We start from the raw sequence: 26,167 nt of genomic DNA, 5'->3' as shown, positions 1-26,167 counted from the left end.
AGCAGGAAAAAATTGTTTCCTTTGTGGTCACAGCTTAATATCTCAGCTCCTCTTATCTAAGTCAGTTTCCTTGTGCATCAATTATCCTTGGCAAATAAAGGCAGTTCTGATTTTGATATCTGTGACTCACTCTGCGCAGTTTATCACGCTGATCCAACAGGGAGATATGTCTCCAACTATTAGTGATGTTCCCTCTATTACCATACCATCTTCTCCTCCACGTTTCCTGGATTTAATTAAAAGCAAGCGTCACCTTCCTCACCAGCTGGCACACATGTAATGACATTCAGGGTTTGATGGACAACCACCACCTTAAAAGACTGTCCCATCTGTGAACCACGGGCAACATGAGGAATGTAAGAACAGAGTGAAAAGGCTGCGGCTCAGGCAAAAACAAAATGATAACCACTGGTTTATGTCTGCTCCCTGGGCGATGGTTCCCTGCTCGCCTCTCTCCTTCTCCCTCAGTCTATTATTTTGTGTGTTTTGCCCCATTTACAGAGGGAGATGGTGGCCAGGCTGCCGACAGCCATGACAGATGGCAGTCCGTGTGTGTGCATGTGTGTGTTTGTTTTCTACTTATTTATTCCTCAGAGGAGTCTCAGCCAGGCACGATCAATACAGCACCATTGTCTTACCACCACATTTAATCCAGTGAGACCCACAGGGCTGGGGTGTGAGGGGTTTGATTGGTCTAAGGACGCAAGTCTCATTCACATTCATCAGATGCACAAGGACAGCCAACATGAAGTACGTGGAATCATACCTCCATGTTATATATGGTGTGTGTGTGTGTGTGTGTGTGTGTGTGTGTGTGTGTGTGTGTGTGTGTGTGTGTGAGAGTGAGTGGGAGCAGTGGAAAGCTGTAAGCACTGATCGAAGATGGAATCAGCTCCAGTGAAACAGTGTCTGGGCCACTGCACAGTTTTTAGATTTCATGGTAAAATGGACAGTGTGTGCTTGGGTTGGACGTGTTTATATTCTGAATGTAAGGGGAGTCTTAGTGTATGCATGGCAGTTCTGTTCCTGACAAAACCCTGGCCAGGCCATCTTAATCTCTCTCCAGGATAAGAAATGGTTGTAATCACCATGAAGCTTTGAGGCACCTTAGGTAATTAATCACTGTTACGCTCGAGTAGACATGACTGTCATATTCATCACTCTGTCCTTCTCTGCTTCCTCTTTGGGATTCTCCCTTTATGCCTGTTTGTACCCCAACCATGCAGACAGCATGACCAAACAGCTAATGTTAGCCACCAAAACATAAAACTGGAAAATGACCTTAAAGGTAAAGCCAGCGTGCCTCGTGCATGTTCACTAGACAGGGAGAAACAAGAAAAGCACTCAGAGGGCACAGTACTCCGTCAAGGCTGCTCAGTCGTTGTATCATTTCGGATGGATGAAATCTTGACAAAAGTCGTGGCAGAAATCACAGCACCGTAGAATGTGGCCATTTAATATAGATGTACCCACAAACAAAATGACCTTGCACTGAGGGCAGGTGGGTGTTATGCATGTGTACATTATGTGGGGATACTGAATCGCGTGACGTGAATTTTTGCCGAGGCTCCGCCTCCTTGATGGAGTAATAAAAAGCGAGATTAGGAGAAAAACAGCAGTGAGAGTGAGAGGAATGGTAAAATTTGACTATCTATATTATAGATATATTTCTCCAAAATTACAACCAGTACCTCTTTGCATCTTTCTTAAAGCGTAACTACATCTAAAAAACTGAGCTGTTTTTTTAAACAGTAAGTGAAAATTAAACTGAAGTCTAAGAAAATGGTCCCAAATGGGTTGAAAGTCCTTAGTGAAAGTCCTGTTGCTGACCAGTTAAACCTTTCTTTCAAAGCATAAAGAAGAATTTAGTTTAGTTGTATAGGAGCATAATATTTGTCAGACAGGGCTGTCTGTATGCAGCCACATTCATTAAAGCGTTACTCCCAAGATAACAATCTGACTCTCGTTTTCAAATTTCATCGTATGCAGGATTAGATTTATCAAGAAAAAGTGTTTAGTGGGTTATATCGTTAAGCTTTAGATAACAGCAGTGTTTCTGTTTATTATTTCCCTATTTAAAAGGATTTGATGAGATCTTTACGCTCTTTGTCAGTAACTGACACAAAATGACAGGAAGTGATGGAGCAGAATTACTTCAGCTGTTGCCTACAAAGAAAATTAAAATTTGGAAAATGGTTCCTATCAGATCTGGAGCAGAATTTTGTGTCAGTTCTCAGTGAAGTGAGGGTTCTTTTACATTTGAATGCAGTTTGCTCATCAAATGTGTATGACATCGCCACTGTATAAATTTGATGCCTTCAAACATGGAATATATAAATACTGATATTTAACCCATCAGTCTTGTGGCAGTGCTATATTATGATAAAACATTCAGCTATTCATCATGCAACAATCCCAGAGAGGAAACATCAAGCTCCAAATATTGTAATTAAACTAAGCTACAGTTAACCTTTCTGTGTGGGCAGGGCAGCGTTGTCAGAAAAAATTATTGTGGCTTGGCTTAAAATGGCAGCCCTTGTGGAACTAACATTTTTAGACCTGTCTGAAAATCCCTTTAGATACACAGCATCTACAAATCCATTACTAATTTGTTTATGTAACTCACTATTATCAGCTTTTTCCACTATAAGCTTTGTATCATTATGTACTGGGCCATGCTGCTACATTTTTGTGCTTCTTAGAGAGTTTTCATTTCATATTACAACTGAGGTGCAGCTGGCCAGGAAGCTGATGGCAGCTAATGTTACCTAAAATTATTGACCCACTCAACAGAGCTTGTCTTCAGTTATTGCGTGTGGTTAAGCTACAGTTTCTCTGGCCCTGAAACAATCTCCTTTTCTCATTCAAGTGACCTTCCTTCTTTGAGGCTGCTGCCATCATGGCAGCTCGATTCACATCCGCGACATTGTTCAAAGATCCAGATGTGTCAAGGCCTCCGCAGACAATTTGTATTGATCAAAAAACACATTTAATTTCTCAGCGCTGTTGTTTTTTTCTATCTAGACAATGAAAAATGGTATTGATTGACATTTGAAGTGAAAATAAACAGCTCCACGTGTGACGAAGTGGCGTGATCTTCGAAGACGAGCCCAGCACAGTAAACACAAAAAGGACGTCTCCCCTTTCTCATGTCTCACCGTCTGTTCGGACCTGAGGGATCCTTCTGTATCCCCATGGAGATTCTGCAACGCTGCCACGTGACATTTTTGAACATAATAGCTCGACCAGGTTGGGCTTGTTTATTTTCTGTTTACACTTGGAAAACAGAGAGAGCGGGGCAGGCTAAATTATTCATTGCTTTGGAATTGAGGAGATAGCGGTTGGTCCAATTTGAGTGTATGTGTGGGATTCAGAAGCGAGCGTGTGCATGAGCTGACGCTTTAATACCAAACCATCTGCAGTGATTGCAGCCCTACAGTGAAAGTAAATCCTAAACGAGCAAAATTACATGTGCCTAACAGTAATGATGGGTCAGAGCCAAAGATACTTTTCAAGCCCTGACAATGCTCTTGGGAGAGTAAACTGCGAGGAGAAGTGACAGGATTCAGCTGGATGAAAGTAATTCAAGCTTCTTTTTGAGAAGATGACTTTTCAGTCTGTGATGGAAGAGGAAAGTGACTTTAGCGGTTGTGACTGGAGTGTGTGTGTGAAATGTAGTTGTGTTTGCAGTGGGGCGGAGAGCTTTCTCAGGGTCTAGATTGAAGATCTGCACAGTGATGGCAGGAACCAACAGCTCTGAACTGCTGTCCACCTAGTAGGATTTAACATCTGCCAGCACTGATGCCAGTCTCTCTCTGCTACAAACACACATACATACCATACAGGAGATAGACTCACACAAAACAGGACAATGTTAGAGCAAATGTCCATATTTTTTGCCTTTAAAAGCTAGAGAGCACCTTAGCAAGGCAGCTGTCTGTAGGTTAGCTGTATGGCCTACCAAACATGAATTATTGGCATTCGCTGTGTACAAATTTGACATTTAAGTGCAGTATTTCAAAATTTCTTATTAAAAAAATCACAATCTTAGTGATTTTTTATTATGATATTTTTATTGCATTGTTTTTATTTACTGCACAACAATTACTAAATCCCAGTGTCACTTCAGTTTTTTACAGACAGATGACTGATAACTGAAATTTTCCTTTAGAAAATAATTACCTGCAGAAAACATGTAACGATCCCCATTAAAGAAAAACTGGATTTTTCATAATAAAAATAATAAAGCCTCACAAATTCTATAAAAAAAAAACACAACTAATATCATCACTTCCTAATATCAGATGATTAATATAGTACAGCAGATAGTTGTACACACTACCGTTCAAAAGTTTGGGGTTTAATGAATGATAAATCCAGTCTAGACATTGTTAATGTGGTAAATGACTATTCTAGCTGGAAACAGCTGATTTTTAATGGAATATCTCCATAGGGGTACAGAGGAACATTTCCAGCAACCATCACTCCTGTGTTCTAATGCTACATTGTGTTAGCTAATGATGTTGAAAGGCTCATTGATGATTAGAAAACCCTTGTGCAGTTATGTTAGTACCTGGATAAAAGTGTGAGTTTTCATGGAAAACATGAAATTGTCTGATTGACCCCAAACTTTTGAACAGTAGTATGTATTTTGACCTTTTTTATCCGACCGTTGTAATGGAGTTCAGGATTCAACCTGAGGACAACTGCTGTGCAACAAATGATTTACCTGCAGCTGATGAACTGATTCTGTGTGACAGCTCACCTGCCTGAGCTGAATAAAAGCACATAGTTTTAGATCGATTTTGATTGGTTCTGTCTCCATGTTGGGTATAATTTATAACATTTAAAAATTATAACAAGAAGAGCACTCAGAGAGTGCAGTAGGCTGCTCAGTCGTATCATTTCCAATGGATGAAATCTTATAAAAATTTGTGGCAGAAATCACGGCACTATAGAATGTGGTCATTTAATATAGATGTACCCACAAAGACAATGACTTTGCACTGAGCACAGGCGTGTGTTAGACATGTTTCCACTATGTGTGGATATCGAATTGTGTGACCTAAATGTAGAGGGCGATGGGAATTGATAGGACTCAGAAACACCGCCACAATTTAATCAATTCCTTGTAGGATTTCTGACAGACTAGTCCTGAAAAGTCTGCAGTGGTGGATTTGCAGTAGAATCATAATCATGTGATCGTCAGCAGGCAGTTGACGTTGCATTCACTTGTTGCCGTGCCGCTATCTCGCAGTGATTCAGACATCTTGAACAAATCCACGGATCCCGACTATAAGCTGCATCACTGCCAAAATCTAATTATTTGGTCCTTGTGTCATTTCTGACCTTCCCTGAAAATTTCATCCAAATCCATTTGTCCATTTTTGAGTAATATTGGTAACAGACAGACAGACAGACAAACCAACGCTGATCGTCACATAAATCTGCTGTTCCTTCAAAAGCGAGAGTCCTGTGCATTTGGGCACATAGAGCAACAGCAGTAACTTTATTAATGACCTATAATTACTCATTACTCGACGCTAATATGGATCCTGGTGCTTTTTGATGCTGCAGGTATTTAATAAACTCAGAGGTAAAACTCCTACAAACAGCTCGAAGCAACAAACTAAACTTCAACTTCTGTTAATGTTTTGTCCAAACCCAGATTGTATTATATCATTGGTGAGTTTGTAAAATGTGATTTGTGAATTCTGTGATGTTTTTGGGTAAAATAATAGTGCTGAAATGGGAAAGGGTGTTTCCCAATCGCTTCACACAACTCCAATTACATCGTTTGTGCACGCCCATCTGTTAATATGATCGTTTGTGCCATGCTGAAAGTAATACAGAAATGCTACTAGGTCCAACCTAGCAAGATTGCCCTCATAACTTTTAGCGAAAACTGACCAGAGTGCTCATTTAGATGTGAAGCCGTCAGATTAACAGAAACGTCTGAATGGGGCTTTTATGTTATTTCTCCTAAGAGTCCAACAGTGCAATGTGTCACATTTTATAGAAACGAAAATACACCCATTCAGCACTACACCTGTCAGTAATAATACAAAATGATGATGATTTGTAAGTGCCTGAAGCAGTGAGAGTCTGTAATATAGGGAGTAGTGAATAAGTGGACTAAGGAGTGAATTCCAACACTGCCAAAGCATTACTCATGCTTCAAATCTCAGTCTACGGTGAGGAGTGCACTTAAGTTCATACCAAATACCTCCGAGGGATGATGGTGACTGGAGCGTCAATAGTTTAAAGCTGCGATTATGAAAAACTACTGTGACTAATATAGTACATGACACTTGCACAGTGTCTTTGAAGTGCTATTAGATCAAATACATTTTTACCCCGATCCATTACTTAACCTACCTGAGAACTACATGAAACTCAAAGCTCGATATTAGCAGCCAGAGAAAGTTCCGGTGTATTTATATCTTCTGCTGTTCAACAATAAGCAGCTCCCTGCTGTCAACATGGATTCTTCTCCCGCTGAGCTCTTGGCTAAGCACAAAATAGTCTCCATCAGGATTTATTTTGGTTGTAGTCCTGCTTTTATACCCAGTCATGTGGTAAAGCAAATATTCTTAGGGTTTATGGGAAATGTGGTCTTAATTTGGAGAGACAGCAACATTTACAAGTATTTGTGATCATTATAGACTGCCAGGGATTCTGGTAATTTATTGCATCGTATTATTGTAAGTTTTTTATTATTAAATATGTGCATTCGTGTGTGGTAGGTTAGATGTGTAGCATATCTCAGCACTTTTGCTGTACTTGCTGCTCAGGCATATCCCTGCTTTCCACGCTTATTGATCTCAACACCTCCACACACAGTCTCCTCCAGTTTATCTGTCTTTCTCCGTTTTTTCCCCCCTCCTCTGCTGCCTGAAGATAAAGATAAGCTGATTTAGCAGGCTACATTGTGTATGAATGGTTAAATGATTTTGATTTCTATACCGCCGCAAATTGATTTCTGTATTTCCATATTTGGCTGCGATCGCTTGTCAGATAAGGATTATTTTTTATTTAGCTACATACTGTAACATAGCATTGGGTGTGTCACTGGACTGTGCGTGCGTGTGCGTGTGTGTGCGTGTGCGTGTGTGTGTGTGTGTGTGTGTCTGGAGGTGTTGATAGAGATGTGCTGTGAGTATGGCTGGCATTGCTGCCCTTCTCATGCTGGCACTTGGCATCACAGGGGCACAGAGTTCTGTCCTCTCACACACACACAAGGCCATTCTCACACCTCTCTCGCCGCTGTGTGTGTGTGACACTGCTTTAAGATGTCATTGATTTTGTCACCTAATGAAGGCCAGTGTGGAGAAGCAGGCATCCAAATAGGTGTCTCATGCCACATTTCCAGCTGCTGCCCTCCTCTTAAACTGCATCTTCTTTTATTTTATCTTACTATATTAATATTTTTTTAACACAATTCTTGAACGATAAAACATTAACACACTACTTGTGAAACAAAACTATCATCCCTGCTAGTTCTCATTTATATGTGAGGGCTAGAAGATGATGAGAATGTTTACATCACATCAAATATATGATTCACAATATTATCACAGTATTAGCATATAAACCACATGTCCTATCCTGAAAAACACATGATACCCGGTTTATTCCATCCATGCCAACAAGCACAGGAAAAGCTTTAATCCTGTTTACATTTTTACTATATGTATTGTTCACATAGCAATATATATTACACCGTTATTTTGTCCACACAGAGATGTCTGAAACTGGAATGCACATTAGCAGCTTATCCTTAAAGACACCAATCAGTGCAGCTGTCTTGTTTTCTAATAAGTTTATTGTTCCTCTCATTATTTGAATGCAGTGCACTCTTTTTCCCAGCAGAGAGAGCTCAAGCGAGGTAGCACTGGCAGCATGCCTGGCTCTCCGGGTCCAGATACATCAAGCTGCAGGGCTGTGCAAGTGGTCATCTTATCTGTGTGTTCACGGGCTGTCTGACTCCGTTGTACTTCTATACTCCTGTCACGCTGTTGTCAGACAAACTGATTTTTCAGTTTGGTCACACTAATTGACGATATGCAAAAAGATTCTGTAAAATGTTGCATTTTGTAGCTTGTTCAGATCCTTCTACAGAATCGGTGATAAAACTGACTGCAGTTGCATGGAGGAGGATTGTCAGGAGGGTGACTCAGTCCTCTTTGTCTCCCTGCATCACTTCTCGTCTTGGCTGCTTTTGTTTGCTAACATTTCACTTATTATCACACTGCTTCTCCTACACAAGCTCTCCATTCGTCAAGATGCAGTTTCATTGTTAGTAGCGATAGAACTATTCAGCAAACATGAATGGGAATGACAGAAGTCCATAAATATTCCTCAGTAGAACTTTAATGTTCAAGGGCAACAAATAATGACAGTGATAATGACAGATAAGTCATGAGATAGACTTTAAGACTGCTTAAAACCATTCATGCTGTCAAAGGTTTATCTTCCCTGACCCTTGATGCTGTATGGATTATCATTATATTGTCATTATTGCATGTATAGAGATGGCAAAGGTGTTTCATGTTTTCACTCTTCTTTAAAATTTACTTGGTTAGATGCACCTGATTTGGATTTTATTTTCTGTGACGTTTATATAAAAGTTTATGAGTTCATATGAAACTCACTTGATAGTTGTGTGGAAACTTTGCTGTTTCCCTCTCTCCATTTCCGTCTCTTTGTGATGTACCGTGATGGTCTGACATGTGCTCTCATGGGAGCCTTCACTTTTTCCTCTCCTCCCCCTTCAAGTTAACACACTGGAAGAAACAGCACTTTAGGAAGGTCACACACATCTACACGCACGCACGCACACACACACACACACACACACACACACACACACACACACACACACACACACACACACACACACACACACACACACACACACACACACACACGGCAATGTTCGAAGAAGCAGCATTTGACATGAGGGTAATGGGTACTCGAATCACCTGCAGACAGTTGTCTACTGAAAATATTACGGATCTTTCCACCTGAATGATTTGCCCTTTGCACAGCGATGCACTTAATATTGCGTCTGAGACTTGTGGTTTTGGTCTGGGCACTTTTCCCAAAACCCTCTATGCACCTCAGAATGCTTAACAAGAGTTAGTGTGAGATTTTTGACAAATACCATGCTGATAGTAAACAGTTCAGAATGTATCTTTTCATGGTCAGAATAAATTTCCCTCTTCTCTCCTTTTGTCTCCACAGTACGCTAGAAACCACCTTTGACACCACGGTAACCACTGAGGTCAATGGGCGGAGTATACCAGCCCTCGCAGCCCGCTCCTCACCCATGGCCTGGCGTCTGGGCCAATCACAAACCCCACGACTCCAGGCAGGCGACGCCCCCTCAATGCCCAGTGGCTACGCTGCGCCCAGGGCAGGCACAACGGGCGCTGGCACCACCACAGGGCGCTACAGTGGGCACTCGGACCCCTCCAGGTTTGTGTACAGCGCCACCCTGAGGCGAGCAGCAGCAGCAGCAGGGGCTAAGGGGGCGGAGCAGGGAGAGAAGGGAGAAGGAGGGCTGGAAGGAGGGAAGCAGATGGAGGTGGCAGGGTACATGAGTGATGGGGACATCCTAGGGAAGAACAGCCGGATGGATGTGATCACCAGCGGGTAGGATGAGCATGTTAGCTTCCTCTGACACTGACTAATTCTGAGCACCTGCTTTAAAGGCTCAGGCATAATGTTTTAACCATAAATTACAGATATATAAAGTAAAGCATTTGACTTAGAGATGGAAAATCAGCATTTAGTGTGTTCCTAACCCTTACCTAATATTAACTGAGGTAAACAGACCTTAAAAGGATAGTTAAATAATGTGTGTTTATTTGCTGTTTTGCCAAGAACGAATTAAAAGATTAATACCGTTTTCATATCTGTGCAGCAATTATGTGGTTGTAGCCAACAGCCAGTTGGCTTTGCTGAGCAGAAAGAATGAAAAATGGTAGAACAGCTAGCCTGGCTCTGTCTGAAGGTACAGTAGAGAAGCTTGGAAGCTCAACGCTTTTTCTGTTTGCCAGGCAACCTGAGCATAATGGCAAGATTATAGAAGTCAAAGCAATATAGTGCAGCACATAGCCCCTCAAATAATACATCTTACAGTTTTTAAATGTCACATTTTTATTGATAAGTCAAATGAGATAAAAATGTCACTTTATTTTAAAACTTTAGACCTATTGGTAGGTGGATTTTGACACTTTTGGACAGAGCCAGACTATCTATCTCCTTCTGTTTCCTATCTTTATGCTAAGCTAAGTTAATTTGCTGCTAGATGTGACCTTACATCTCCCATCTAGGCATGACATTGGTATCAATACTCTGCTCATTCAGTCTCTTGTGGAAATTTGGAGTAAACACTAGACAGACCTGTCAACTGGTATGAAAATGGCTATGGAAACTGTATTCTCAGAACCTGTCATTTGGACTAATGTACAACTTTTTGGCAGCTGTACACAACGTGACTCAGATTCATGGTTGGATTAACTTTAATCAGCTAAAACCTAAAAGGTTTGACACTTGAGGGTTTAGTTTAGTTGAGGTTATGATATTCTTTCATGATAAGACCTGACCTCGCTCTTACTTTGTAAACTGTCTCCATATGTAATCCTCATGAAACATTTATCTCTTGGCCGTTTTTTTTACACTGAAGACAGTGCTTACTATACATTTTAAAGCCCGCTTATGTTGATGAGATTTATAAAGCCACTATGAACGTGTATATTAATCCTATTACTGCTGTGCTTTGCTATGCTTTGCCATCCAAAGCAGAAGTTATCTCTGTCATATACAGTAGATTGCCCCCCACATCGTTTATACTAACTAAAATACCACTTACAATGACATTTGTTTCATGACAAGTCACATATTTTAATTCTGTGCTACAACACGTACTGAGCTTAGTCCAAAACACCTTGAAATTCATCATTAACTGTGTAGTCATTCAGTCGCCAAGGCCTCACCTATCTTTCTCCGTACATTAATACAAATAGCCTGCTGACATTCACCAAGGCTGTCATAGGTTTTTCATGCCTTGAATGGGAAGATTCAAACAATACATTTACATGAACCTTGAGGGCACTAAATATACTGACAGTTTACCAGAATGAGAAAAAATGAGTCAGTATCGTTCACAAAACATCACAACACAATGGTGCGTCTGACCTTCACTCACTCAATAGTGATAAATGCCTTGAGCAAGTGGAAGATGTATTGAAAAAGCAATTCACATTCTACACACATAGTAATGCAAGCGCCCACTCCCACTTATTGTCCATGCACTTTTCAAAAAAGGGAGAACTGTGAGGGGAAGTTAAGCGAAGAGTGATGAAGTAAAGCATCGGCAGGACTGAAGATGTGTTCAAACAGAAAATGCAACAGCACGTTGGGAGGGTAAGGTGATTAGCTGAATTATTAGCTTAATTAACTCAACGCTAATGGTCCCCATGTCCTGTCAGCCATGTCTGATAACTATCTGACAGGAGCCTCAAATCTTACCGCTTGCTCACTGCTGCATACACTAGCGCTCAAAAGTTTGGGGTCACTTAGAAATGTCCTTATTTTTGAAAGAAAAGCATTTTTTTCACCAAAGATCACATTAAATTAATTAGAAATACAGTCAAGACATTGGTAATGTGGTAAATGACTATTCTAGCTGGAAACAGCTGATTTTTAATGGAATATCTCCATAGAGGTACAGAGGAACATTTCCAGCAACCATCACTCCTGTGTTCTAATGCTACATTGTGTTAGCTAATGGTGTTGAAAGACTAATTGATGATTAGAAAACCCTCGTGCAATTGTGTTAGCACATAAATAAAAGTGTGAGTTTTCATGAAAAACATGAAGTTGTCTGGGTGACCTCAAACATTTGAACAGTAGCATACATCAACAGACACCCCAACTCACCTCAACATTTTTTCCAAACTTGCAAAATGTCTAGAAACAGTGTGGACAGTATTCATTAATCAGACTTTCCATCAGTCAAACAAGTCAATATCCGTCAAGTTTGGTGAAAATAATCTGTTGAATATTGAACACCTCAGACCGGATCTCTACTTCTTCTAATGAATTCTCCTCTCACAGATACCTAACAGACGGTGGTCTCCATCTGTATGCACGGAACGCAGGCCGAGCCTCAGACGTGGCCTCTTCTCGGGAAATATCCCAGAGAGGAAGTAAAGAGATGCAGGGTGACATCGACAGGTAAGGATGGAATCTGTCACTGTTTTGCTGTTGCCTGTTTGATTCATCTGCACCCAGGTGGAGCTCACAGTTTTGAGATTCATCCAAGGACAGAGATGAATGCACATTGTTAAATATCCAAATTTGCATACAGTTTCTACATCCCAGTTTTGATTGTTGGCATTTAGCTGATGTTTCTCTCCACAGCATTTTTGCTGTGAGGTTGACGGTTTCAGCTTCAGCGGCTTTACTAGTTGGCATTCGATTTTAGTTGCAGCCAGGTGGATGTTTGCAAGGGCAAACCCAGTGGACTGTGCTGTGCAGCCAATGATGCGTGTGTGTGACAAGAAGGGATGCACCGTGGTGAGAAACGTTGAGACCGTATCAACTTTCCCAAGTAGAAGCTGCAGACATATCTCCTTAGACCCGGCTGAGTTGAATTTACGTAACTTTTCGCAAAAGCATTCATCTGCTGCATTCACTGAGAAGCAGCGAACAACTTCAAATCAAACAGGAGGATGGAACCTTAGCAGTCAGTGTAAACAAGCTACAGTGGTTACACTGATGGTGTCAAAACAACTTTGTGTCATGTTTTTGTTGTGAACTACAGGACTGCTGTTTTGTGTACGTGGTGAGTTTGCACCTAGAGATATAGTGTGACAGTGGTCCACTCTGCATAAAGGATTGCATTGCTATCGAAGTATGAAGTTATTTGTACCAATTTTGATTAATTTAAAGACATAATATTTTTAGTTATAATGTTTAAAAAAAAACCTATATACACCACCATTCAAAAGTTTGGGGTCACTTAGAAATGTCCTTATTTTTGAAAATACAGCAGTTTTTTTTCAATGAAGGTAACATTAAATGAATCAGAAATACAGTCTAGACATTGTTAATGTGGTAAATGATTATTCTAAGCTGGAAATGGATGATTTTTAATGGAATATCTCCATAGGGGTACAGAGGAACATTTCCAGCAACCATCACTCCTGTGTTCTAATGCTACATTGTGTTAGCTAATGGTGTTGAAAGGCTAATTGATGATTAGAAAACCCTTGTGCAGTTATGTTAGCACATGAATAAAAATATGAGTTTTGGGTGACCTCAAACTTTTGAACAGTAGTGTATAGTTAAAATTTCTTTTTACCATCTCTTACCAGCTCGAAAAAACCTACTGGTCGCACAATAAAATCATTATGAATTGAAATTTGGCTGTGAAAGTAAATACCTTTGGGCTTAATTGCATTTTATAAGCTTTCCAAAAGCAGCTTTAGATCATTGACATTCCACAGAAAATCAGGAAGAGAACATATATTAGTCTTCAAGTGTGCGATTTTATTTTTTCTTGTCACATACTGTAAAGTTAGGAGGAATTGAAGATAAGGAAAAATATTGGCTTGTATTGTTGAAGATACAAGTGTAACAGGCTATAAAGGCAGGCACAATAGAGAGGAAATGACTGAGTGCTGAAAAGGTGACAAAGGTTAAGAGTTTTCAGCCTGTGACAGATGATGGAGCAAACATGTAGTATCTCTGTTGCAGCACTGATGTCTGTTTGCTCATCACTGATATACCTTTTTTCAATGAAAAAAATGAAAACAAAAACAAAAGGAAAGCCTCAATCAGAGAGGAGGAAATAACTTCATGCCCCCCCACCCCCCCACTCCGCTGCAGGAACATCAAAGACTAAATGAGGTGAAAAGGACAGACGTGGTATCGATTTAAGGCTCTCAGGCTGAGATTGTGATGACAGGCCTTCAGAGAGGCTGCTGGGAATCGACTGATGCAGTGACATTTCCCAGTGCCGCAACTTCAACTTCTGCCAAGATTTTAATGAGTGGCAGTGTTTAGAGGAGTGGGAGGCTTGAAAACCAGATGTGGCTCTCAAGAATTAGCTGGCTTTTGTTATAATGCTTTAAATTAGTGCAGAGCCGTTAACAACACTTGAAAGTAATCCAACAGCATGCCACAAGATAAAAAAAAAAACAAACTGATATAATGTCACATTATTTTGGTTCAGTATTCAGGTTGTGATGATGACAGAAATGACTGGCTGCTTGGGAGACGACTGAGTTTAAGGGTCCAATTAAACACAATTCTAAATGTGCTAAATGTGCAAGGTTCCATGAGACTAATTACTCCACCAAGGAGTTATGTGACAATCTGTGTACGTTTGTCTGTTAATCTGTGAATATGTCTGTCTGTCGGTCTGTTCGCAATATTACTAAAAGAGGGACGACTGGATTTGGATGAAATTTTCATGGAAGGCCAGAAATGACACAAGGACCAAGTGATTAGATTTTGGCAGAGATGCAGCTTATAGTCTGGATCCACAGAGTCGTTCAGGATTTCTGTATCATTGTGAGATAGCGGCACGGCGTCACTGTAACTATGGCAACAAGTGAACACTACGTCAGCTGCCTGCTGACGATCATATGATTATGATTTTACTAAAAATCGACCACAACAGACTTGTCAGGACTTATCCATTGGAACTGATACAAGGAACAATTGATTAAATTGTGGGGGTGTTTCTGAGTCCCTTCAATTCTTGCCACCTGTTACATATTTGGGTCACATGATTCGCTATCCGTACATAACATACACATGCATAACACATGCTTGTGCTCAACGCAAGGTCATTTTAAATGAAAGATTTCATCTGTCAGAAATGATACAAAGAATGAGCATCCTTGGCAGAGTACTGCGCTCTCTGAGTGCTTTCCTTGTTTAAACAGGTGCAACTTGCAGATGTGATATTTTGCTCTCTAATAAGTCTGTGTCTTTGTGTTTCCCACGTTTGGCATCCCAAACAACCCTACTGCTTCTGGGTTACATGCTCGGTCTTACAAGCTTGTTCATCACAATGGTCAGTCATGCCAATCAGTCGGGGGTGAATCCGATCGTAATTGTGATCAGCCGAGCGTCAAAACATGCTAGACCTGACCAGAGCTTCAGAATAGATGATAAACCTGCCCCCTGTCAGTCTCAGACTGATCTTCCTGTCAGACTTGACACTCAGGCAAAAGGATGGACAGGATAAGAATAAATATGAACCCTGTGAACTGTCTCTTCTGTTAGCCAAGTCTCAGCTTCGCCCTGTGTGTTTTATCTCTGTATTTAAATATTTTGCCTACAGTGTCTTTCACCTTGCCTTGACAGAAATCCAAAAAAATGTTCTGCAGTTTCACAGTTAAAGTCTGTGTTAGCATTTTGGGCCTCAGGGGCGATGAGGAAATATTGATGCCTGCTTCCCCTTAAGATGCCTGCAGGCAACAGACTCCCGATAGGATCAGAATTTGAACTCTGGAACCCTGTTTTCCTTCCTTCCTTCCTCTTTTTCTCCCTCACAGAGCTATATAAATGTAGACACACACAAAAAAAATACACAGAAAGCTTCCCCTAGCCTCCTGTGACATGTGTGATTGTCAGAAGCTGAGCTGTCATTTCCCACTGACATACGACAAAGCTCAGGGGAAAAATTCATTTCCGAAGCAATTGCTCAGCAGGCTTCACACCTCAGCCCGGCTTTACCTCCACAGGACAGAATCTACCTTCCAGGACTGGTTCCTTCTTTATCCCAGAGTCTTCTTTTCCACACAACCCCCTGGCTTGAAGTGAAATGAGAAGCGGATAAGGCCCAAGTTCCAACAATCTGTTCGCTGAATTTGAAGAACTTTTCATCTCCTCAAATGTGCATGCTGGCATTCTAGGAATGACAAGTAAAAGAAAGGGATTTATTCTTAAAATGTCAAACCTAGATTGTACAGTTTTTCAGACCTGATGACAGAACAGTTTTTCATATTTAGCTGTTTTGATTATGACTGAGTAGGAAGTGAACATATTCACACATTTGCCTCTGTAAATGGCAGCGTTGTGATCAGATGTCTTTCTTGCCTGTCTGTTTAGTTGCTGCTTTATTTTGGCTCCTTTTCCCCAATAAAAATGTGTTACTTATTTTACCACCACTGGAAGTTACCAGGACTACTTCAGCAGTTGAGTAAATGCAGGCTGTTATATCTTAATTTGGCAACATTTAGTGCATTCCGTGGGTGTTAATATTTCTTCTGTTGTCATGATCAAATGTCGCACTTAATCACTCTAAGAATTTACATTACCTTGATGCACTCATGCACAGATTTTCAGAGTCAAAGACTTTCTAATTTAGGAGGAAAAAAATACTCTGAACCACAAGAGACATCCTGGCTGTCTTGTGGTCACATTGCTTTCTTTGGCAGTACAGTTGTGCTGAAATAGTTCTTTGCAGCATCTTCCAAGATATATTTGCCTTTTTATGACTGTCGAAATTATGAGAAATGTCTCAGAAGAACGTCTTTCTTCTAGAGAAAAATCTGAATTTCAGTGTACATGTTGTTTGCAGTTAACCATAAAATGGCTGCTTTGGAAATATGCTGATTTGACATTATGTTTGTGTGTATAAGGAATGTAGAACAGATCGAGTGATATGTGTTTTTCTCAGTTGATAATGAAACAAGGAGACCAGTAGGCAAAATCTGGGTCGAATATACAGTGCATTTGCTGTAAAACCTATCTCACAGTGATACAGAAATCTTTAACAAATTCATGGATCCAGACTATAAGCTGCATCACTGCCAAAATCTAATCACTTGGTCCTTGTATCATTTCTGACCTTCCCTGAAAATTTCATCCAAATCCGGTCGTCCGTCTTTGAGTAATGTTGCGAACAAACAGACAGACATATTCACAGATTAACAGACAAACGTACACCGATTGTCACGTAACCCCACCGTGTTCCTTGGTGGAGTAATAACATGAAACACACAAAAAACCTTTACTGAACTGCCTTTTTTACATGATTCTTTACATATGCTTCTTCGCATATATTCCTTGGGTGTTGACAGGCTGTTACTGGTGACATGGAACCAATCAGATGGTGCTCTAGGTGGGACATTGTTAAAGAACACATTGTGCTGATGACAGATGGAGAAAGGTGACTGCATCAGAGCCAGAGTAGCACATTTTGTATCAATTTGCAGAATATCAGCCAGTAATGTGCCAATCCCTACATTGTTGGCTCTTGTGTTATGACACAACTGTGCATTAACAAAGACATCCTCAGTGGCGAACACTGATGGTATAAATGATATAACTGCTTCCTCATAATACTTAAGCTCACAAAACTTGTTTTTCTAAAAGTTTAGTGTGTAGTTTTTCTCTGTCAACTGGACATACGTGCACTTTCAGTGAGAAGGGGATTTTCAGGTGATAACCGGATATAAAGTTTAGTTTTAAGTCAAACTACTTGTTCACAAAGCAGAACTGCACAATCATTGTTCCATAAAATAAAGGATTACTGGCGCTCCTCCCTTTCTGCTTTTGGATTTCCTCTCATTCCTCTTATGAGCAATAATTGGGAAAGTACAGACATGAGGCCACACTCTCATTTCCTAATATACTGCCTCAGTCGGGCATCGTAAACACAAAAGTGCACATGCCTCTCTCGCCAGTTCTCCCGGCACACTGGCAGTAGTAGACAGTAGAGTTCCTGGGAGGCAGAAAGAAAGTGGGAGTTGGTCTGTGTACATAAACTGAGCTCCCATGAGACTCATTATGCTTCATGCTTTTCTCCGTCCGTAACGACTCCCCTGGCTGCCGTCCATGGCAGCTTTATCCCAAAGCAACTCAGCCCCTGAGGAAATTCATCTAAATGACTCATCGTATCAGACTTGCGGCCAGCAGGTGACTGAAACCATCTGGGAATTGAACCAGGTGGTGCTTAGATTTGCAGCAGTGAACATTACAGGAGATATGCGCTTGATGTGACAATGGGTGATGTTACATGCTGCTCATCTCCACTTCTATCAAGCTGTCCAGGTTATTTCTGTGGAAAGTGATCTGTTGTACAGGATGTGGAGCATTGTGTCTTGTACGCTGGTTTGCATGGGAGATAGAGGAAAAAGGTGAGGAGCTCAGATTTATGTTTGAGTGCCTTTTAGTGCTGCACAAAAAATTACATTGTGATATTGTGTTTTTGTTATATACACTACCAGTCAAAAGTTTGGACACATTTTCTCAAGTGTGTCCAAAGTTTTGACTTGTAGTGTATATAAATTGCAATATGAAAAAATACAAGAATTTTCATCAGATTTCTTGAATAACTCTAGAGAGAATCATTCTCAAATGCTTTGGGTCATTTCATGGAGAGCTGCACCATCAGAGAAAAAAAATGATTTAACAAAAGCCGATAAAGGACTTTTTGCTGTGAAGTCTACTGCAAGGTTCTTTTTATATCAAGCAGCAAAAAATATATCGATTCATGTAAAGTTGATGCTGAAATGTCATATGTTTTGTGGCCCTATTGCATTTACCACCAGACTCTGTGCTTATTTCTGTGTTTTGTCACACTTGGTAAAAAGCAAGAGTGTCAAATGTACATTTACATTTGGTGGCATTTTTCTGGAGCTGACCACCTGCTCCATAACAGCTGAACAATGAAACCTCAGATCCCTCTTCTGATCAGTCCATTTCAAAACAATAGTGAATTCAGCCTTGGCTAAAAGCCCCTCTCTAAAAATACCCTCCTGTCATGCAACATAGATGAGCGCATGCTCGTGGCTCTACTGTCAAGAAAAGACGCCCAAGGAGAGCGTTTTGACACCAACAGGCTCCCCTTTCTCAGCAGAGACATGAATAAGTAACAGGGCTTCACTTTTAAAATCCTGGTGTCTCGGGTGTGTGGCATCATCCCTCCCTCTCTCTGTCAGCTGGACTGTGGCAGCTGGCTCTGCGTTTTTTGGTTGTTTGAAGCTTTGGGGGATTGAAGACAAGTTTATGTATCTGAATGTGCACTGTAGTTGTGTTGTCCGTGCGCCACAAAAGAAAGCTTGTCCTGGACTACATTTAGGAGTGTGTATGTGCAGCTTTTGCATATGAGTGTGTGCGTTGCTGAGCAGCAGGATCGGAGCTGTCACTCTGCAGAGTAGTGACAGTTGTGGTGAAGCTGCGCTGCTTGTCAGTGCTGCCGTAAGCAGCAAGGAGATTTGGAGGAGAAGGTTTTTACTATCAACCACAAAGCCAGTCATTATATAAGTTTCTGTGCCATTCATCTCTGCCAGGAGCACCACTTAGGAAGAAAATATCCTCTCGCATTGCACCTGCAACTGCTGCACCTCGATGCTTCAGCTATCCAAGCTTTTAGAAGTTTTCTGGCACTTGTCACTCTCTTTCTGTTTCCCAGACATTTGTCTTTTTCACTCTTTCCACCTGAATGAAAAGCACACAGGCTCACAGACTAAACTTAGCAAACTGTGATGGTAATTGGAAGATGTTTTATCACCGATTTGAGTACCCAGCTGTGTCTCGCTCTTGTGTGTGTGAGTGATTTCATGCAAATGTGCGTCCTCACTTGTGCAGGTGCATGCATACAGATATATTTCCTCTCAAAAACAGCCAAATTGTAGCCCACACAACCACACTCTAATTAGCCATCTTTTCATTCTGAGATGCTCCAGGGAAAGTTTCCACATTTTAGGAGCTGAATTTTCCTCCTATTCCTTATTCTTTGGCATTGATTTAAGTGTTTCTTCCATTCTGGATGCTGCTGTCTGTATTTATCAGTATTCTCAATATTTCTCCTAGTTTCCTCCAAGGGAAGCTGGGAATTCTCGTGAATTCCTGCACTCATTGAATTAATAAGTGAAGTCAGTGAGTTGCAGAATGGGCAGTGATGAAATAAAAAGACATCCTACCCCACTACGATTTGTGAATGTGAGATTTGAGTCAAGCAAACCTGGTCACACTTCTGAACATAACTACACTCTTCTCCAAGCCCCACATGTCCTCGGCTGTTCTTTCTGTGGCTAAGTATGAACTGCTGAGTTTATGGAGTTTATGTTAGATGCTATGATTTTTTTGTATAATTTGTCTTTACTTACTGCTGGGTGAATGAGATCTGACTTTTTGTGTGTCAAAATTATTTGATGGGCACTATAGCTATACTGTATAATGGCACAATTTTCTTCTCTGAGCCTGATTCTCAGCATGATGATCTTTGGGCCATATGCTCCTCTGACTGTGAACCACAGCTCTGTCTGTCAGCGGCAGGTTATTCATCTGGTATGACTCAGACTCTGATGGCCATGCTGTCTTTCACCTCTATGTGTGAGACTGCTCCCATATTAGTATTGAGATATTATCGCAATAACTGACATACACTACCGTTTAAAAGTTTGGGGTCACTTAGAAATGTCATTATTTTTGGAAGAAAAGATATTATTTTTATTAATAAGATAACATTAAATGAATGATAAATCCAGTGTATATATTGTTAATGTGGTAAATGACTATTCTAGCTGGAAACAGATGATTTTTAATGGAATATCTCCATAGAGGTACAGAGGAACATTTCCAGCAACCATCACTCCTGTGTTCTAATGCTACATTGTGTTAGCTAATGGTGTTGAAAGGCTAATTGATGATTAGAAAACCCTTGTGCAGTTATGTTAGCACATGAATGAAAGTGTGAGTTTTCAGGAAAATGTCTGGGTGACCCTAAACTTTTGAATGGTGGTGTGCATTAGAAACGTGCAGCATCCAGCAGTAAAAAGAGCTACAGGTACAACTACTCTCAACTACAAAGAGGCAACAAATTAAACAAAAACCCTGAACCACTAATGAGAGAGACACTTCTATCCTGATGGGAGTGGTTTCTTCCAGGGTGTCAATGCCCCCACCCATAGGGCACAAGGCATCACTGAATGGCTAGATGTGAATCAAATTGACGTGAATCATATGCAGTGACCTTTGTAGTCACTAGATCTTGACCCGGTTGAACACCAATGGAAGAGTAGTCAGACTCTCGACTTCCAACATCAAAACACCAAATTGTTCTTGTAAAAATATCTTTTAAAATAACGGTGTTCATCCTCTTAGTAGAGTTCATAGGTGAAAGAGAATTGTAAAGTTCTTCTGGTAGCATGTGGTGGCCCAACACCTTACTAAGATACTTCTTGTTGGGTTTTTTTCCCTTTAACTTGTTACCTGTTTGAACTTCCAACTAGTCAGTTTTACATTTTAAAAACAACTTTGAAATCATGCCACCACAGAGGGACTGTTGTGAGTAATGACTTCTTTTCATGGAGAGACGTTTGAAAATAATTGGTTAAAAATTGTCATCACCAAGAGAGCAGAACAGAATATCAATATCGCTCATAGTAATACACTGAATATGAAGCTGCAGGCAGCAACAAGTTACCATAACGTAGCATAAAGACAGGAAACAACCTGGCTGGTTCAACACACTTTAAATGCTTGTTAATAAAAGATTTAGCAAATGTTCATTAGTGAGTTTCAGAGATGCTGCTATGTAAATGTTGTCACCTTCAGACAGAGCCAGGCTTGCAGTTTCCTCCTCTTTAGAGTTTTAGAGTATTTATTCTAAACTCAGCTAAAAAAAAAAAAAACACATACTGCTGGCTCCATTTTTATATTTAATGGTTCCCAGTGAGCACCAACCAATAATTAAATGTTGATTTCTAGTTGAAAACTGGGTGATGTTTGGTCTGAACTCATCTTTTACAACTATTGGGTTATAACATCAACATGTCACAAACCAGATACTAGCTTAATGTTTAGATTATTAGTTCAGTTGTATGTTGTCAGAGACATGACACGGACTAGTGTGAAGATGTTTTTCCAAAGTCAGATGCACTGGAGGGCATAATGCGGTCTAAATGGAGACCTCATTTCAAAACACTTAATGTTTCATCTAAAATGTCATTAACTATATATGCTCTACGCTGCCACAAGAAGCTTCAGGACATCCTAATGGGAGCGGTTGTATACATTAATGTGGAACAAGACGTTGCACTTACTGCTGCAACACGCATGTGCAAGTACTTAGGGGTTACAGTGTGACTTGAAATAAGCCTGTGGTTTGAGTTTCTTCTTTGCAACAGCTGGACATATATAGATGTAGGTTAACAACAACAAGGTCATGGGTATGATTCTGTCTTGGAATGTAATTTTTCTCATTGGCTTCCCTTAATAGTTATTTCCAAAATGATGAGTCTATTATTTGCCCATTAGAGGATGAAAATGTCCTGCTGAAGTATTGTCCATATGTGAACGTTTAATCAATGTCTTCAAGTAGCCATTGAAAAAACGTTCTCTTTTGAACATCTTTATGCAAAAGTGCTCTACCCATCTTCTCATTCAACTCTTGGCAAGCGTAAACTGGCATGTTTCCCTTCCATTTAAGTTGAAATTCTTAATTAGTTTTCATCCTACTGAAATATAAACATCAATACGTATATTTGAATTTCAATGTGCTTTAACCTCACATATGGGCTGATTGACAAAAGCTGTTTTTTCGAAGGAATTATTACTCTGCAGACTCTAATGAATAATACTTCACAGGATAATAAATAATAATTCCAGCTGTTCCAACATGAAAATGGACAGTCCATGTGCACAAAGGTTCATGTGTTGGCCAGCTACGATGATAGAGAGAGACGGCAGCAGAGCCACACTGGAGATGTCCCCGGTCCCATAGGTGTTCTGTCCACCTGGCCTCATCAGGCTGGACCTGAGGGTGACCAGTCTGAAAGGGATAATGCTGGCTGAGGTCACACCTGCCTGTCTAGTTTTTGGATTGAGGACGGGTCCCATATGGTGCAGTTCAGCTTCAGCTCACACGGGTCATCTCAGCCTCCATACCTGGCATGTTTTTATTGGTGTTGGATGGAAATTAAAGGACTGTATGAAAATTAACTGGCCGGACAGAGTGGCTGAAGGATATTTTTTTATCCTCCCTTTGCCTAAAAACACCCTCTTTTTGCTCCAATCGAGTTTAGCAATTATAACTGAAAGAGCAAAGCAACAAAATGTATTGCGACTGTGTCGCTAAGTTTAGCAATTATAGTTCTCATATTCTAATTTAGAAAATAATTATGATTGATATCTGGTGATAGTGAAGCCTGATATGGTTGGCAACAGATGTCTCACTGTCACAATGAAACCATCCATCCATTATCTGTACACCACTTAATCCTAACTGGGGTCGTGAGGGGGCCTAACACTAACCCTAACCTAAATCCTAACCCTAACTTCTGAACCGGGGATCTTCTAGCTGCAAGGTGAAAGTGCTAACCACCAACTAAACCAATTACATGAAATTAAATTTGACAGGGGAAAGGTAAAGTAAAACATAATGAGAGAGAAATGACAGACTCAGAGGACCCTCCCATCAGCAAAAAGAAGACAAAAACCTCCCTGGTTCTTTTATCCAGCTCACCCAACTAATTTTTCTCCTAATTTTCCAAGTCAGCTGTTCCATTTATTTTTTCTATCTCAGAGAATGGAAAAACTGTTATTATTATGATAGCTTTCACAAGTGTTCTTGCTGTACCGTCCACAGTCAGGAACCTTACTGTACATCATTACCTTTTCAACCTATGTGCATGTTCGTACCTTCTGTTCCTGCAGATTTCCTCAGGCCTGGCTGAATGGGATTTATGGGAAACAGTGACACCATAATGATGACACAACCCTAAACTGGCACGAAGGTGACATCAGAGGGTGATGTGACATTTATATCCCCTCACTGTGCATAATAAATGTGCTGAAGGAGTCATAGAGGAAGAATGTACAACACCTCCCGTGAATTCTTGTGTGCTCCTGTGGCATTCAAAGAACATGGCCCAGATTATGTGGACTATAATAATGTGTTTCTAAAAAGCTTAGAACTCCCTATCTAAGCGCGTCCTTGTGTGTGGGTCCAACTGTTGTACCGCAACCCACACATTAGAAGTAAAGTGTTGAAACATTAGAAGAGAACTGGAAGGTGACCCACTAATCTGAACTGTACAGTGATATAGCGCTGCATTAGAAAGAGCAATTCCATCCATTACCAGCAACGGTATCGAGAGTCTCAATGCTCCACTGATTTCAAACTTTTAATCGAATAAGTTTGTGTAGTTTAATGGTCGAGTGTTTACAAAGGAGAAAGATGCAGCGTATTTGACTGCTGAGGCAGAGCTTGAGCCCCTGAGAGTTTACTTGGATTGGGAATTAATTTAAAAGATTGAACAGTCTCCTGTTTTTTAAGACTTTGTTATGAAGTTGACAAGAAGTTGTGATGAATAAAAAAAAACAAAAACATGCAACCTTGAAATGAAAGCATCGCATTTAGCTGTTATCGATTCAAGGTTATCATGTTTTCGTGCCTGCACTGTATAAGAGGGTGTGTTGTAGGCAGTGTTACAGTTAATTTTCAAGTTTAGATCTCTGAAATACAAGTGGATCACTAGAGAATGTTCTAGCCATATTTTGTGAAGATTTTCACCCACTAGAGGTTACATAGAATAGGACTGAAAGTCACCAGGTTTTGTGACAGGATTCCTGAACAGTTTGTCCGCAGTTGTGCTGATTGATTGAGTCAGGACACATTTAGCAGTGACTGCTAGCATATATAGTGCTAATGCAGGATAGATTTCAGGATAAATAGACTAAAAGGCTTCTGTTTCAGCTCCATCAATTCATTTGGTGGAAAGTTTCCGAGGATATGACACCATTCATCATCTGACAGGCCTAATGAGTTTGTGAAGATAAGAATCAACAAAGCTCCTATCATTGCTAATTCACTTAACTGCCATGGAGCCTGCCTCTGTTGTGGATTATAAAAATGTAATCTTGTTAAATGACGAGTGTAATGGTATAATTACAGCAAACCAACATTTACAAAGCTGTATAAACTTGTTATTGTATGTGACAGAAGCTAGATATCAACAGACTCAACAGACCTCATTTTCTTTTTGTAACTATGATTGTAAGAGCATTTATCCTTTCATTTCTAAACAAATAAAAGTGGCAAAAAAAAAATCTTTAACAAGATCAAATCTAGATAAAATGCCCACTAGTTTGTCATCATTGCACCGGTGAAATATTTTATTAACTTGTCCAGTTTCCAGTGTCACAAGATACAGTAGTCATTAATTGTAGCGACCCTGTCAAGTCTGTTCCCCACACAGTTGGATGTCAGTAGCTTGTCATTGATTCTGGATACACACAAAAGATCAGCAGTGGTCGCATTAAAACCTCAGCTGCGAGGCTTAGGAGAGCTGCCACTGTGCTGCCACTGTCTATCAACTTGTAATGCCATAATCCTAGAAAGATAAAGGGCTTCGTGCCCTAGAACAGTAGAGGATGCTAGGTTTAGTTAGCCAAGTCGTCTGCCAGACGGAGCAGAGGCAGACGGCTGAGTGACCCTTTGATGCCCGCTACCTCACCCATCTCCTCTAAACCCACCCTCATGCCAGGGTTGGTGACCATCTGGTTCATGTTGCCCCAAACTTAAATACTTGTCCAAGTGTTGTTATGAGTACAACTTAATCATTTCTTGTAACATTATTGTCACAGATATTTTAGATGCTTCTGATGATCATTGGGAACATCCCTTTGTAAGTTGTTTTTGTGCAGTGAATTTGAATTCATTATTATTTTCCGTAATGAGTTGTGGAGTTTCTTTTTTGAAAGATTACCCCACCTAGTTAGCATTATGCTTCTGTAATATTAACTATGTGATGGTGCACAAAGAATCAAAATCAGTGCAGCAGAACCTAACATATTGTCTTTTGTATTCTACACATTCATGTTCCTTTTCAAAACTTGACGCCTACATTACCCACAATGCAAATCAACCACTGACAGTTCCCCAATTTGTGTCCCGGCCTTCTTGGGATCTTTCTGCATGGAGTTTGCATGTTCTCGCTGTGCATGTGTGGGTTTTCTCCGGGTACTCCGGCTTCCTCCAGCAGTCCATAAACACGCTGAGGTTTGTTAGTGATTCTACATTGTCCATAGGTGTGAATGTGAGTCTGATTGTTTGTCTCTATGTGCAGCCCTGTGACAGGGTGAAGGCATGGTCCAGTCTAAGTCAGCTGGGATAGACTCCAGCCCC

General features: G+C 40.5%; 1 protein-coding gene across 23 annotated transcripts in view; it reads left to right on the top strand.

The window, feature by feature from the left end:
• nav3 (neuron navigator 3) overlaps positions 1-26,167 on the top strand; it is a 534,705-nt gene that overhangs the window by 447,837 nt on the left and 60,701 nt on the right. For 21 of the 23 annotated variants that reach the window (XM_055006838.1, XM_055006839.1, XM_055006834.1 and 18 more), the window contains 2 exons: positions 9,247-9,657; positions 12,127-12,246. In XM_055006838.1, the coding sequence (XP_054862813.1) occupies positions 9,247-9,657; positions 12,127-12,246 (531 nt within the window). The remainder of the gene's footprint in view (positions 1-9,246; positions 9,658-12,126; positions 12,247-26,167) is intronic. The other 2 variants (XM_055006835.1, XM_055006840.1) reach the window with 1 other exon arrangement.

Source organism: Amphiprion ocellaris, chromosome 21, assembly GCF_022539595.1.
Source record: "Amphiprion ocellaris isolate individual 3 ecotype Okinawa chromosome 21, ASM2253959v1, whole genome shotgun sequence".
In the NCBI taxonomy this organism is placed as follows: Eukaryota; Metazoa; Chordata; class Actinopteri; family Pomacentridae; genus Amphiprion; species Amphiprion ocellaris.
Note: the sequence above shows the minus strand (reverse complement) of the source record. Positions and strands in the feature narration are given on the sequence as shown.